Consider the following 15,870-nt stretch of genomic DNA (forward strand, 5'->3'; position numbering starts at 1 on the left):
AGCTCCATGTTGGGTGAAGAGATTATGTAAATATAAAATCTTTAGGGGCACCTGGGTGGATCAGTAGGTTAAGAGTCTGAGCTCTGGTCATGATCTTGAATTCGAGCCCTGCATTGGTCTTTCTGCTGTCAGCACAGAGCTCACTTCAGATCCTCTGTCTCCCCTCTCTCTCCCCTGCTCTCTCTCAAAAATAAACATTTAAAAAAATAAAATAAAACAAAATCTTTAAAAGAGAGAGAGACAACAAGCAAATAATTCAACCTCTCCTTAATTTGAATAGTGAAATACAAAAGAAATCATCAAGCTCCCTTCAGTTTTGACAATGTGTTCTCAGGAGCATTCTGTCCACGGACCCTCCTGCAGTAATCCATTAATGAAAAGGATACAGCACTGGGTAAACTTGACACCAATTACCAATACCTAGATTAAAGACAGTATTTTACTATAATTAGTGCAAATCCAATACATGTCCTTTCAGAAATACCTAGCTCCATTCATACTTTCACACTGTGAGGTGAAAAAAATAAAAGTACATACTACCAATCTGCAATATAGAAATCTGTGTACATGTCCATGTCCTCCACAAAATCACAAACTTGAGGGCAAGAATTCATTTTGTTAATAACACCTGATATTCGTGTAACATTTGATCTTCGTACACACAACTTCATTTGATCATAGAAACTCTCTAAAGTCAAAAGAGTAGTAATAATTCCTATTTTCTGGTGGGGAAACCACAGTGAAGAGACATTAAGGAATTCACACTAGGTCACTCAGCAACAGGTGGAAGAAGTCAAAAGGAAAGTACTCGGACTACTATTCCACTGACTAGGAACATTTTAAAGCTTATTATGATGGAAAATTTCAAACATATACAAATGAAGAGAGAAGAGTACAATGAACTACCACAGTTTTAACAAGGATAAAGTTATTTTATCTTTACCTGCACCCCATTTTGAAACAAATTCCAGATCTAATACCACTTTTTTGATAAATATTTCAAGATTTAAGTCAATCATATTTAATAAAATGTTGAATATAACAGATAACCAACAAATACCTGGTTCAATTCTATAGATCTTACATATGCTTTCAGACATTATTATCCAATTCTCACTAAAAAAAAAAAATCAATTCTGAATTTCTAGGTAGTACATATTGTACACACTTATTCGTTCATTCACAAATATTTATTCTGGACTACAAGATGCCAGCTGCCATGCTAAGTGCTTAGTATACAGCAAAAGGAACAAGCAAACACAGTCCCTTCTTTCCATGATCTTGCATTCAACTATTCTGGATACATACTCATGCACACATGCGTGTGTGTGTACATGTGTGTGCACGCACGCGTGCACACACACAGACACACACACACACCCCAACCATGTAGGTCTTGAGGAATTGGAATTAGTTTGGCTGGAAGAGTACTTAACTAAACCTACCAGTTTGTCAAGGTGGAATCCAAATTCTCTATACACAAATTATGAAATGGAGTGGAAGACAAAGTTTTCATGAACTCAGGATCCTGATATTCTTCTAGAAAATATTAGGAAAGTTTTCCTTAATTTTCCTCCTCCTAAGAGTTTTTCCAGTAAAAAAAGCCAACAATATTAAAATTTAGTGGGGGAAAAACAAAATAATTCAAGCAACTGAATGGATTCAGAATACCTTCCATTGTTATATTTAAAAATGTTCAAATCATTTTCAGCTTTTACTGAATGTATACACACTTCCTAATGTTGATGTTTTCTGTACAATCTATAAGTCCACGACTATACAGTTAACTATGGAAATTACTTAAATTTTGAAACTCACTTCAATAGTGGAGAAATGGGAACCCTCTTGCACTGTTGGTGGGAATGCAAACTGGTGCAGCCGCTATGGAAAACAGTGTGGAGGTTCCTCAAAAAATTAAAAATAGAACTACCCTATGACCCAGCAATAGCGCTGCTAGGAATTTACCCAAGGGATACAGGAGTGCTGATGCATAGGGGCACTTGTACCCCAATGTTTATAGCAGCACTTTCAACAATAGCCAAATTATGGAAAGAGCCTAAATGTCCATCAACTAATGAATGGATAAAGAAGTTGTGGTTTATATATACAATGGAATACTACTTGGCAATGAGAAAGAATGAAATGCCTTTTGTAGCAACATGGATGGAACTGGAGAGTGTTATGCTAAGTGAAATAAGTCATACAGAAAAAGATACTATATGTTTTCACTCTTACCTGGATCTTGAGAAACTTAACAGAAGACCATGGGGGAGGGGAAGGGGGAAAAATGTTACAAAGAGGGAAGGAGGCAAACCTTAAGAGACTCTTAAAACTGAGAATAAACTGAGGGTTGATGAGGGGTGGAAGGGAGGGGAAAGTGGGTGATGGGCATTGAGGAGGGCACCTGTTGGGATGAGCACTGAGTGTTGTATGGAAACCAATTTGACAATAAATTTCGTATTAAAAAAAAAAGAAACTCACTTCAATATAAACTATATAGATTGGAGTAAAACAAAAATGAAATGTTCTCTTTTCAGCATTTTTTATTATTCCCAGGAAACCAAGTTAAGTATAATTCTATATACAGATCCCTTCTCCCTCTTTATTTGACACTCTTTAGTATTAATATTCATTTGATGGGAATAATCCAAATGGTTCCCTCCTTAATAATTGAACCTTTTTTCTATTATTTCATGCATGTGTTCATTTATTCACTTTATTTCTACTGGATGTAGAATGTAAGTGAACATGACCACGAGACACTTTCTGGGTCTTAGAGGACCATAAGAGGGTGAGTGGAGCAGAAAATTAAGATTATATTTTATATAACAGATGTAATAATTTAAAAGGGCAGACATATACTAAATGTCATAAAGGAAGTTCAAAGATGTCGAGGTTCAAAGGAAACAAATTTTATCCAAATGTAGGTATTAAGGAGTACACCACACACAAAAAGGGTGGCATCAGAACTTGGCTCTGAAGGATGGGTAGCATTTCAACAGGTGGAAACAGTAGTACAGGGAAGAGCACTGAGTGCACATTCCAAAATCAGCCCTAATTAAAGCTGCAGAGGTGGATGGCAAGGGGCATATACAGAGTAGTCAGTCTGCCTGGAGGATACATGTAGCAAATGCACAGGAAGAACACAAGAAAATCCTACCAAAGACCAAACTAGTACTGAAGACAAAACATGGGTTTTGTATAATTTAAAAATGGATAGAAGTATTTGAAGGTTCTTACTAAACAGTCTTGGTGTGCAGATGCATCGCAGTTAATACCCAATCATCTCCCAGTGTTTAGCCAGAAATACTTGCTAATGCTGTATCCAGCTCTAAAGGATGAGAAATTCTCATCTGGGGGTTTATAATTTAATTTATTCTACTTCATTCATTCAGGAAATACATACCGGGCAACTCATGGTTACAGACATTGTTATTTATAGATATAAAAGACATAATCCTGTACTCAAGTCAGAAAAAATGCAAAATCATTAAACTGAAAACACTTTTTACAACCCAAGGAAGTGTTTTCTTTTTAAAATTTTTATTGTTTGTAGAGAGAGAGAAGGAGAGCCACAAGTGTGGGGAGAGGGGCAGAGGCATGGGATCATGACCTGAGCTGAAATCAGGAGTAGGATGCTCAACTGACTAAGCCACCCTGGCGCCCCCAATGGGAGTTTTCTGACATGCAATGACCATGAGTCCTGCAAACATTGGATATAAACCTGCGTCTGAACCTTGGTCATCCTCAATTTGGATCTAAAATGCATATAACTGTGGAATAAAACGGTTGACTAAAAACAAGACAATTGTTTTACATATTTACAAAACAATTCCTACACAGATCAAAGGGGTTTGGACTAGGTTATATCTAAGATTCCTTCCAATTCAAAAATCCATATACTGTAATTCTAATTCTACTGCATTAAAATCCTTTAGGAAAGCCAGATGATAAGAATTAAAAATTAAAATCATTGCCTAAATGACAAAGCCAACAACAGTAGCCCAAATTTAGGTAAACTACTAAATGTTTAATAATTATCCTATCCCAAATGGACCTCCAGGCTACTACTAGGTACTCACACAGATTCTTGCCCCATATCTTTTTTTTTTTAATTTTTTTAATGTTTATTTAATGTTTATTTATTTTTATTTTATTATATTTCAGAGACAGAGCATGAGCTGCGGAGGGGACAAAGGGGGGTGGGGGGTGTCACAGATTCTGAAGCAGGCTCCAGGCCCCGAACTGTCAGCACAGAGCCCAACGCGGGGCTCGAACTCATGAACCATGAGATCATGACCTGAGCCAAAGTCGGCCACCTAACCGACTGAGCCACCCAGATGCCCCCTTGCCACATGTCTTAAGGTACTTTTACTTCATTTCTCAACAGAGAGCTACGTGTGCAGATAGTAAAATAAAAGCAAGTATGGCAGCAAACTGGCGATATTTAAAACAACTGGCCAGTGTCTCTTATAAAACTCCTCCCTCTGACTGCTGACCTACCTGCAGACTTAGCATCTATAGATCATCACAGATGGTGATGACCTTTATGTAGGCACGCTTGCTACCAACCACCAGTGCCCATTTTCAATGCTGCTTCTTGGCCACTGGACAAAGCCCAACACCATGCACACTACCTTGTCCTATTACCAAACCTCCTGCACCCAGATTTCATTTCTGTCATGTTCTATTACGCCAAGAAACTCACACATTTCCTTCCTAGGAAGACAAGCTCACTGAACCTCATGACAAATAAAGCAATAGTACGATCAGTTCTTCAAGAAGCATTAGTACCATATTTGCTCATAGGTCTCCAGGTTGTTATGCTGCCTAATTTTCAAGTATTATGGTGTTTATTTCATTAAATGGGTAGTAGATGCCAGAGCCACATTATGTGATAGTTCATTCATCAGACAAGCATTTAGATTTTTTCCATCGTTTTCCTTAAAATGAATTCACTATTATTACTTATTTAAGTACATTATTAACCTACATTATTTTTTAACTATAGCTGTTTATACGATCATAGTTATTACCCAAATTCCTTAATGGCAGAATTTAATAGATAATCACTTTTTACACACAAACTTCAGTAGGGCACACCGTAGAATTCAGGAGTTTCCTGAATTGATATGTCATTTATTCCTGGCAAATCATTACCTTTGTCTACATATAGTTCTTTTTTTCCAAACTAGAAATGTACTCACTTGCTTAACTTCTTCCATCAAGCAAACAAAGAATTTTTTAAAAATTGCTACTCAGATTTTAGAACAAGTCAACCACTTAAAAATGGCACAATAGACAAATTGCTTAACCTCTGAGCCTTAGTTTCTTGATCTATACCATAAAAGGGCTGAAAGACTTCCAAAGTCTTTCCAACTCTAATACCCATGAGTTTACAATGACATAGCATAAGAATTAGATGTTTCAATATGAAAAAACATTCTTAGGGAATCATTTATAGTGAGGCATTAAAAAAAAAAAAGATAATTTACTTTTAACAAGGAACCTGTTTTCATAGATATTCACTTGTCCATGTCTTAAACATAGGGAAATACACCAAGAGATATTCAAGTTTATACAAGTTTCCCTCCTGTAATCCATTTCCTCCTTAATAGGGAAATTCTAATAATTCCAGGGTGGTAACAGTTGTGTAAAAAAGAATATAAGCACAAGGCCAACAATTCAGCATTACCAAATTCTTCTGCAGCAACAAGGCATGGGCAGAACATAACTGGGAAAATGCTTATTTATTAAATAACCTTGATAAATTGGAAACTTTTCAAGAACTCTTAGAGAAGGAAGGACCAAACTTACTTCTAACATACTGAAACTTAAAAAGAAAAGTAAACTCCTGTGTTTCCTGCTTTCACTAAAACAAGCCCGAAGAAACATATTCTTTATCTGCAAGATAACACTTCTATTCAGAAGGGTTCCCATGAACTAATCCACCTGAAGGGTCAGCTTTTTGCTGCATCAACATGCCAGGTTTCTTCTACCCTATTAATGATTAGGTTTTCCTAGAGAAAATAATATTTTTATTTTCTTTTTATGTTATACATTACTAAGATCTTTAAAAAGAGAAAATTGGGTGCACCTGGGTGGCTCAGTCAGTTAAGTGTCCAACTCTTGATTTCAGCTCAGGTCATGATCTCATGGTTTGGGAGATCGAGCCTTGCATCGGGCTGCATGCTGATAGTGCAGAGCCCGCTTGGGATTCTCTCTCTCCTTTCTCTCTGTCCCTCTCCCTGCTCGCATGCTCTCTATCAAAGTAAATAAATAAGCTTAAAATAAAAAAATATTAAAAATAAATAAATTTTCAAAATTTCTTAACATTTATTTATTTTTGAGAGACAGAGGCAGAGCATGAGCAGAGGAGCGGGAGAGAGAGAGAGAAAGAGAGAGAGAGATACAGAATCTGAAGCAGGCTCCAGGCTCTGAGCTGTTTGTTAGCACAAAGCCCTACAAGGGGCTCGAACTCACGAACTGCAAGACCATGACCTGAGCTGAAGTCAGATGCTCAACCGACTGAGCCACCCAGGCGCCCCTAAATAAATTTTTTAAAATAAAAAGAAAATTGGAAAATTCACCTTGAGTTTCTGAACCAGTACCTGAATTTGAATTACACTTACACTAACACATTTAATACCTGGGGACAAGGCTGGTAGCGCTTACCAGTATCTTTGTAATGACACACCACCATCAAGTATCAGGGTTTGATGATCATCTTATTCCTTCTTCAAACACCAGGCCGGGAATTACTTGAGAGAAGTGATTTACCCAAGCATCTTTCCCAGCACCTAACCCCCATGGTTTTTAAATAGTAGGTCCTTCCTAATCCTTGTTAAATACATGGAGCCCAAATGTTCCTATCTGTTAGTTACACATCAATATCTTCTTGTAGCAATCTATTTGTACATCTGTCCCTAAGGTGAAAGTTAATCTTTGAAAAGCATTTGATTCAGGAGCGCCTGGGTGACACAGTTGGTTAAGCGTCTGACTTTAGCTCAGGTCATGATCTCATGGTTCATGAGTTCGAGCCCCACGTCAGGCTCTGTGCTGACAGCTCAGAGCCCAGAGCCTGCTTCAGATTCTGTGTCTCCCTCTTTCTCTCTGCCCCTCCCCTGCTCACACTCTGTCTGTCTCTCTCTCAGAAATAAATAAACATTAAAAAAATTTATAAAAAACATTTGATTCTGATTCGTGTTTTGGCTGTCTTATTCAATCAGCAAATTCTTGATAACTAAATCATAACAAATATTAGTTGTTTCATAAAACTAGTTAGTCTAAACATAGCACAACAAGCCAACGGAAATAAAGAGAAGTGAATTTTTGAAGAGAAAAAAGAACTACTAGCAGTGTCTGGTACATGATAGGCCATCAATAAATATTTGGTGAATCAACAGACTGCTGCTTAAACATATATATACATTTTAACCTATATATATTTAGGTCAGAAGGTAAAACGATTCCTTTGTGGAGTATAGAAGCTCCAACATAGGCTCACACAGAAGTCTGATTTTGGCAAATGCTCTAGGATTTAGGATTACCAACTGTAAAATAAGAGTAAATTAACATGCTAGACAGTGATTGGCTGATCATGCCTGGGCCTGGGATACATCCAGCACAGGTAAACAAGAATTTCAAGTCATTATCCCTGTGCATACAGGCAGTATCAGTGCCAACAATAACAAGTCAGCCTTTCTGGCAAATCCATCAAAATTAATTCTTAAATGTTTGAAAAAACTAATATATTTATGATGCCCCTTCAAGCTTAGAGGCTTAACTACCTGTGGGAAGGGCCTATAATTCTGATCAATTACTTATGACTTGAAGGCACTTACAGAGATATCTGTCCTTTTAAGAAACCTTTTAAGAACCAGCCCTAGCATTGTAAAGCTGACACTGTGGGGCACCAATAAGTCACAGGTTTGGGAGTCCAACTTTGACAACTCTCCCTTGGAAGGAAAAGAATTGTTGTTACCTGTCCTTGATTTCCCAACCCTGCCTGAACAAATATTAGCAACCTTCAAAATCTGGAATTCCTAGTCTACTTAAGGAAGTCATGGGGACCAAAGATTGCCCCAAGGCAGAGGCAAAGAGAAGAAACAGGAAGGAAACAAAATGGAATGGAGATATGTAGCTCATGAAGATGACATCATCAATAATTTTTTTTCAAGTGCCACTGAATTTCATGGCATAGGACTGATGGGTCTTTTCTGACAAACCAAAGGCTCATTCTATCCAAGTAGTTTCTTGGTTCCAGAGCCTCTAATGTCTGGGTTTGAGTATGATTTGCTTTATAGAAAAGGTCAGGTGAACTGATATTTTACTGGGAACCTGTTTGGAGGCAACAGGCCCACTAATCAGCATGAAAACAAATAACACTTGGACACCTGAAGCATTTTTAAATTTAAACTGCTCTCATATACACCATCTCAACTCCTACTCACAACTCTTAAGAGGTAGGCATCATCATCACCACTTAACCTGTAAAAATAATTTTAGAAAACCTTTAGATATCTTCACCTTCAATTTGAGTATAGCCTCCTGAAATTTCTCAGTACAGAATTCAAGTCACGGGTCAGTTAGAAATCTCTGAAGACATACCAATTTCAAGAGTATAAATCAAGAGAATAAGATAGATTAGCCAAAATCTACCAACACTATGTCAAAAACAACCATCCTGCTGTTAAAGGGATAGTGCTTTGTAAAAAACAGTGTTACACAGGAGTGCCTCTATAATGCCTCTATGCTGGAAGGACAGTATTTTATTTATCTACATGTAAAAAACTGGACACTCCCCATAGGCAACAGACAAAATAAAACAAGAACTTTGATCCTAAAATTCTGGGAAGAACCTAAGTGATTCTTCCAGGAATATACCTAAATTACAGGGGACAAAATGTACTCACCCCTTTCCCCTCCAACATCACAAAGATTCACCAGAAGAGTTTTTGTCGGTTTGCAACAAAGAAAACACGCACAAAAGGTCACCTGTTGCTGTTATGTATAATCCCAACTTCCTAAAACACTCATTCTCCTGGTCTCATTTTCCTTTGCCCCTCTCCTCAACTGGCTAAAGCAGAGGTATAATGGGGGTCCTATTTTCATAGCCATTTATTACCTTTTTTACGTATTTATGATTCTTTGCAGCCTTCTAGGCTTAGTCTGTGTTGGGAACAAAGCACCACACAAATCAAACAGCCTAGGATAAGGGGACACAAGTTAAAACCTCCCAGGAAGATTTTGTAGACACTTGGGCTCCCTGAGTCTCTAGAGGGCTTGGTATTTCAAAGGTCAGTCTTGGGTCTCTTGACTTTGATGACTAATGTTAAATTGCTGGACTTTTTACAAAAATATTTAGCTGTGTTTGTTTACATAATTTCATCCACAGCGCACACAGTAGGCATGTATTTGTTGAACAGAATCCCCTCATAGATGAGAAGACAGGAAGAATACCCAAGACCTCCTTTTTCCAACACACTATGGTTGAGAGTGGACAGGTAAAATCACACCCGAATTTGTACAAGTTTCTGTGCATTCCTTTTTTACTTAAAACTACACATATCTGGGGCGCCTGGGTGGCGCAGTCGGTTAAGCGTCCGACTTCAGTCAGGTCACGATCTCACGGTCCGTGAGTTCGAGCCCCGCGTCAGGCTCTGGGCTGATGGCTCGGAGCCTGGAGCCTGTTTCCGATTCTGTGTCTCCCTCTCTCTCTGCCCCTCCCCCGTTCATGCTCTGTCTCTCTCTGTCCCAAAAATAAATAAAAAACGTTGAAAAAAAAAATAAAAAAAAAAAACAAAACTACACATATCTGCTTAGAAAAGAAAAGGATGACACACCACACAATGTCAACCACACAATGGGGAAATTCCAGGATCACTAAGAAAACACCATTATCGTAGTCACACACACTTTAATTACTGGTTACCACACAGGAGAGGCTTTAAGAAATGCTGTCTCTCCATCCACTTGCCACAACCCCTCCAGAAAAAGCAAAAGCAGAACACTTGGAATCTAAAGATTCCACATCTTGGACTCAACATCACTACTTTTGAGAAGTAGTCTAAAGACTATGCTGACCCAGAGACATAAAGTAATACACTCTAATAGGCAACATTTTTGGAAGAAGTTTCTTAGGCCACCCTGTTTGATGCTTATTTTTCATTATATAACTTTAAAGAAAAACTGGATGTGATTGGCAAAAATATTTTTATGCTTCTACATTTTTAAACCTTATTTAAACGAAGCTCTACCAAGAAAATTCTCATCCCAATTTTCACCGCATCCTGCTACTTCTCTTATTCTCAGCCTCTCAAAAATTCCCCAATGGCTAGGGAAACTATGCGGGGGCTGGCAGGGCACGTCTCCGCTTGGCTCGTTCTGTCCCTAAAAGGCACCCAACTTCCTGGACCCTCTTTCAGGGCCAGCAGGGAGAATACGCAGAACTTGCACAGCGGCAGGGAAGCCTGCGCAGGTCACATTTCCTGACTTGCCTTTCTGCTCGCTGTCTGGCAAGGTCACCCTCTCTGGCTTGCGGCTCTGTCCACATAACTTACTCTCACTCTGTAAGGGCAACGGGTCGCGCCATGCCTCCCCTGCCGCCCTCCGGCCTGGCAGCGTCCCGGCCCCGAGGATCCCTGGCCCTCCCCCGGCGCGCGCGGCCTCCGACGGCGAGGGCGCCGCTCCCCCGCTCACCTGACCACGTTGGGGTGCTCGAAGGTCTCCAGGTGCCTCAGCACCGCCACCTCGCGGATGGTGGAGAGCGGCATGCCCTCCTCGCCTGTCTGCACCCGCACACGCTTCAGCGCCACGAACCGGCCTCCGTTCTTCAGGTCCCGGGCCTTGAACACCTTTCCATAGGCGCCCTCCCCGATCTCCGCCACGCACTCGTACTGCTGGTCCGCGCGGCTCAGGCCGTCCTTCTCCATGCCGTCTGGACGCCGCCCGGCGCGGCGCCGCTGGGACGGGCGGGGGGCGCGCTCGGCTCGCTCTCGGCCGCCGCTCGCCTCCTCCCGGACTTCCCGGCCCGCTCCCTCACGCCCCGGAGCTCGGTCTCGCTCTCCCTCGCCCCCGCCGACTACCGCTCTCCCGCGCTCCGGCTCTCGCGGCTGCTGGGGCTGGATGGAGCGACCTCCCCGCGGGCGGGCGCAACCCCGGTGCCGCCGCGAAACTCCGCCTGCCGAGTCGCCAAGGAGCGAGCCGATCCCTCCTCTTCCCTCCCCGAAGCGCAGTCCTCTGCACAGACACCGAGGCGATTACATAGCCTATGCCCCAGCGCGTCTCAGTCCACAATCATTCCACCTAAAAGAAGAGACGGGAGGACAAGAAAAAGTGCAATCAGACATCCCAAGCGCCTTCCTCCGGGTCCCCGCAGACTCCCCTCCTCCTCCTTCATAAAAGCCCCCGTCGCTACCCTCTGTGCGCTCCTGCCCTCTCCCAGGCTGCTTAATCCTTCCTGGTTCCTCCGAGAAAAGCGAAGTTACTTTTCTTTCCCTGCAGAGCTGGAGCCGTCTTCGCGCGGAGAGGTTGCAGGGGCCCCTCGGGGATGAGCGAGCGGCGCGGGACGCAGTGGACGGGAGGGGGCGTGCCGATCAGCCCAGAGTGTGCCGGGAGCGCGGGGGAGGGGAGGTGCCGGGCACGTCAATGTCACGGCTTAATATTTATCCCTACATCATTGTGTTGTACTGCTACCCACCCCACCTCCTCGGGCCTGGACGTGCAGGGAGTGGGGCTCCCAGGGTGCCGTGGGTCTTTCAGGGGTCGTACCCAGGCTGCTGTGCAGAGACTGTGGGTCCATCGGTGTGGGGCTGCAGAATGTGGGTGGGGGCTCCCAGGACCCTGTAACCCGATGCTGGGAGTGTGCGAGAAGGGGTGGTCAGACATCTGCTCGGAAATTGCTTCCTTTCTTTCTACTTTCAGTTTTTCTACGAGGAGACATTTAAAAACGACTTGCACACACAAATGGTCTTTTTGGGGTAAAGGAGTCTGGATTGGAAACGGAATTCTTTCTCCGACTCGGAGGACCTCCCTGGTGGAAACCCATGGGGGTCGGGGAGGGCTGAGGCTCCCGCTACTCGAGAGTGGAGGAACGCTGGGGCCTTGGAGGGGGAGTCGCCCACGGGACCATAAGGGTGGGAGAAAAGGGTATTCGCCGCTCTTTCGCTTGTCATCTCCTTGAATAACTTCGGGAAGAAGGTAACATAACCGTGACTCGCCCTGAAATTTTCAACTAATTTCAACCTCAACAAAACTTAACCTCGTCTTAAAAAGGCTGGAAGTAGGGGGGTGTAAATGCCAAGCCTTGGGGGTGAGAGAGAAGGGGCTGCGTCCTCCGGCCCAGGACTCCAGAACCTTTTCCCACTCCCTGGATCGTCTCTGAAGTAAGTAGCAGAGGAGGCTGCTCCATTCCTCTTTCGGCTTAAGGCCTGGTCTTATCAGAGGCCAAACGCACCACCTCCCCCAGCCCTCCGCACAACAAAGTGCGGGGAGGGGGTTAGGGGAGGGGCACACTTTCCTTCCCCATTGAGTTGCAATCCAGGACCTAGGGAGCCTCCAACCCACGGCCGCCGCGGCCTCGGCGGGGCATTCACCACGCCGGCCGCGTGTCCGGAATTCCCGGGACGCCTTGGAATTACCTGCCCCGCAACTTCTGGCCCGCTCGCCTTCTGCCAGGAATTAAAGAAACAAATGGCGCGATCCCCACGGTGTGCGGGCAGAAGGGACCTCAGCGAGGGCAGAGCCCCTCACACTCACTCCATTCGAAACTCTCCTTAGAAAGTGAAGGCGAATCCTGGAGGAGCCAAGGAACGAGACCCAACCCCCCCCCCCCCCCCCAGGGCCTGCACAGGGGTCTGAGCCAGGCAAAGGGCCACACAGGTAGCCGAGAAGCCGCCGCCGGCAGCTCAGCCCGCCCCTCCCGCACCCCCCTCCCTGCCCTAGTCCAGCGGGAGGCTCAGCTGCGAAGGCAGCGTCGCGGACGTCCCACCCCCGCAGGGAGCTGCGCCCGCTGCCCAGGCCTGGCCCCGCACCGCCCGCCCAACCTCTCCCCCCTAGCTCCCCGGACGGTCGGCTCCGGCGGAGAGAAACGGGAGCAACAGTGCCTTTTCCCCCCCTCTCCTCCACTTTTTTTTGTTGTTGTTGTTGCTTTCCCACGCTGGCTGAATGTGACTTGACCCCATTTCAAAAAAGTTTGACATAGTGCTTCAACATTTCCGCATTCCTCCGCGACTACAAAGGCTGCAGCCGCCTCCCTCTGCTTTCTGTCTCTGCTCTCTGTCTTCACACTCAATGAAATCCTTCATGTGCCTCTCCCGAAGCCTGCCAAGCACCGCAAGGGTCGCCACCAGCGCAGCGACAAGAGGCCGCACTGGGACCACGACTCCCGCGTGTGCGCACACGCAGATGCGCCCCACGTGCACACTGTCGGGCGCAATGCAGGGCCCGGAGCTGCTTACCGCAGGGTGTGCGTTTTAACTCGGATATTTTAAATTATAAAAGTAAATTATACTTTATAAACGAAAGCAAACGTGCGTCTTTGTGGGGCTCCAAGCCTGTGCACTGGTCGCCTGCGTGCACTCCAGTAAGTGTGGATAACACCCCCGCAGGAGTTGCCAGCAAGAAGCCTGCGTTAACATTTATCTCGTGGTGAGGAAGGTGGAGGCCACACCCACACCTCCGCGAGCTGGGGAGAGAGCTTTCGTGGGGAAATGAATATGGGGCACGGAAACACATTGTCCCGCATGGAGTCCCCAGAGGCAGTGCATTTTAAACTCTAAAGTGTGGATTATTCTGTGAATGTCTGAGTGGAGTTGATATTCCGCTTTAAGAAGCTGGATGAGTGTGTGGGTGTTTGTGCGTAAGGCTATGTGGGAGCAGGCACAGGATCTTAGTGTTCGGGGTGTCCCTAGGGTAGGCTGTCCTCCTCTCGCCAGATTAGGAGGGACTCCTCTAGCTCCCCAAAATTGGTCTCCGTAATTAGCCTGCTTCGGTTCGTAAGGGGTTAACTAAAGCCGATTTCGAATACACCCCCCCACCACCACCACCACCGTCACCCCCACCCACACCCTGGCTTCCGACCCTGGCCAAGCTCCCAAATCTCCCCCGGGGACCCCCCACCCAGCAGCCCACCCACACCAACGCACGGCTCCTCACCTGCGGGGCCCTGCCGCGTCAGGCCTCCGGAGGGGGCTGCGAGTGTCTGTCCGACCTCCGCACGTGTCCACAGCGGCGCCAAGCAGGTAACCCGTCAGGAGGAAGGAGTCACCAGCACTCTTTACTGCGTAGGGGTGGGCACAGCGGCAGAGGGCGGAGGGACAGCTGAGGGCGCCGCCCGCGCGGCTCGCTGGGGGCGAACCGGGGCCGCGGGGCTCCGGCCGGGGCTCGGGGCCGGAGCCGGGGAAAGAGCGCAAGGGGAGCGGGGGCGGGGCGGGGCCCCCGGAGGCTGTCTCTGCTGGAGACCCACCCGGCGGCGGGGTTAGGGGCTCGCTGCGCAGCGGCAAGCAAGTGTGCAAATTAAAGCCTTCCGGAGAGAGGGGAGGCGGCTGAGACCCGGCTGTGCTCTGAGCCTCTCAGCTCCCCAGCTCTCGGCTCCGAGTGGGGGGTGTGGGGGGGGGGGGAGTTAAATGAAAATTTCCGGCTTTCGCTGCAACTGGAGTGGGGGATCTTGCTACTAAAATGAGAGGCGTGAGAGGGAGGGTGGGATGTGTCGTCGGGAGTCCGCGGAGTTTCCAAACCCACGGTCGCCCAGAGTTGGGGTTTTGACAGAGTGAAGCGGGGGGATCAGTAGTCTGTGATGTGGACGGATGGAAAAAACACAAAACAACCAACCATAATTATGAGGGGCCGGTGGGGATGGTAAATACCAACACTTTCCAAGAAATTGAAAAATCAAACCAAAAAATAACTCTTCTCTATTAAAAAAAAAAAAAAATCTGGCAGGGCGCCTTGCAGAAAAGAAAATACTAATCTGTCCAAGCACTTTTCACTTTCAGCATAAGCTACATTTGTTTTGTTTTCCTTCGCTTCCTTTCGGCCTCACAAAGCCCTATCTATTCCTTTTGGACAGAGGATATGATTTGGAAATTGTCAGGCACTCTGTGGTTAACAATCTACTTGAAGGGGCTGGCGGGTTCACAATTATTAAGTGGTTAGCAATTGCTGAGGGTTCACTAAGGCATTTCTAGGGAGCTAAAAAGACTAAAATTTAATACAAATAACAGAATTGCAAGATAATAGACACACATTTACACACACAGAACACACACACAAAGAGTAGAGAACGTGATTGAGTGGGTGTTCAGTTTAAATGCATTATTGGAATTCTGAAATTTGAAACCTTGTAAGAATGTATACTTTACCTTCTAAGAAAACCTGAATACAATTATTTCAGGTGAAAATGAGATTTTGGACAAAAAAAAAAAAAAAAAGAGACAAAGTCTTCAAGACTTCCTACAATGGAGCAAAACCAAAAAAAAAAAAAAAAAAGAAGAAGAAGAAAGAAATAGCTGTTTGTTTTTTTTAAAGAATTCAGGGTTCTTTAAAGTCTGTATCTGTAGAATACTTAAAACCCTTTTAAATATCTTAAAGTAAAGCCAAAAAAATATTTATTTATTTCAGTGCTCTCTGGAAAAATTGAAGCCCAGCAAAACACTATTTGAATTGGAAATATTACTTCTATAAATCTTGTGACTTTTTTAATTAAACCGTGTTGCTAATTTCAGAGTAAATCCATTTTGCCTTTATAAAATTCATTCTATACTACAGTGTGAAGTAACAGGTTAGGTAAATAAAAATTGTTGCATTTCCATTAGCAAATATTTTGCAATCCCTTATAATAATTTATTCTTGAATGATAAAGTGGATATT

General features: G+C 44.3%; 1 protein-coding gene and 1 long non-coding RNA gene across 10 annotated transcripts in view; one reads left to right on the plus strand and one right to left on the minus strand.

The window, feature by feature from the left end:
- Positions 1-14,269, minus strand: part of CDK6 (cyclin dependent kinase 6) — a 251,663-nt gene extending 237,394 nt beyond the window's left edge. Inside the window, exons 1-2 of one of the 3 annotated variants that reach the window (XM_019443315.2) lie at positions 14,158-14,269; positions 10,702-11,307 (exon numbers count right to left, since the gene is read on the minus strand). In XM_019443315.2, the coding sequence (XP_019298860.1) occupies positions 10,702-10,934 (233 nt within the window). In that variant the 5' untranslated portion in view covers positions 10,935-11,307; positions 14,158-14,269. Of the gene's footprint in view, positions 1-10,701; positions 11,308-11,419; positions 11,570-14,157 lie in introns of those variants that run through there. The other 2 variants (XM_019443314.2, XM_053897582.1) reach the window with 2 other exon arrangements.
- The window catches only part of LOC109263690 (uncharacterized), a 74,730-nt gene continuing 72,992 nt past the window's right edge, over positions 14,133-15,870 (plus strand). For all 7 annotated transcript variants that reach the window (XR_008420404.1, XR_002078335.2, XR_008420405.1 and 4 more), the window contains exon 1: positions 14,133-14,243. This is a non-coding gene — a long non-coding RNA (uncharacterized LOC109263690). The remainder of the gene's footprint in view (positions 14,244-15,870) is intronic.

The sequence above is a fragment of the Panthera pardus genome, unplaced genomic scaffold, assembly GCF_024362965.1.
Source record: "Panthera pardus isolate Hobbes unplaced genomic scaffold, ASM2436296v1 HiC_scaffold_8, whole genome shotgun sequence".
NCBI lineage: Eukaryota > Metazoa > Chordata > Mammalia > Carnivora > Felidae > Panthera > Panthera pardus.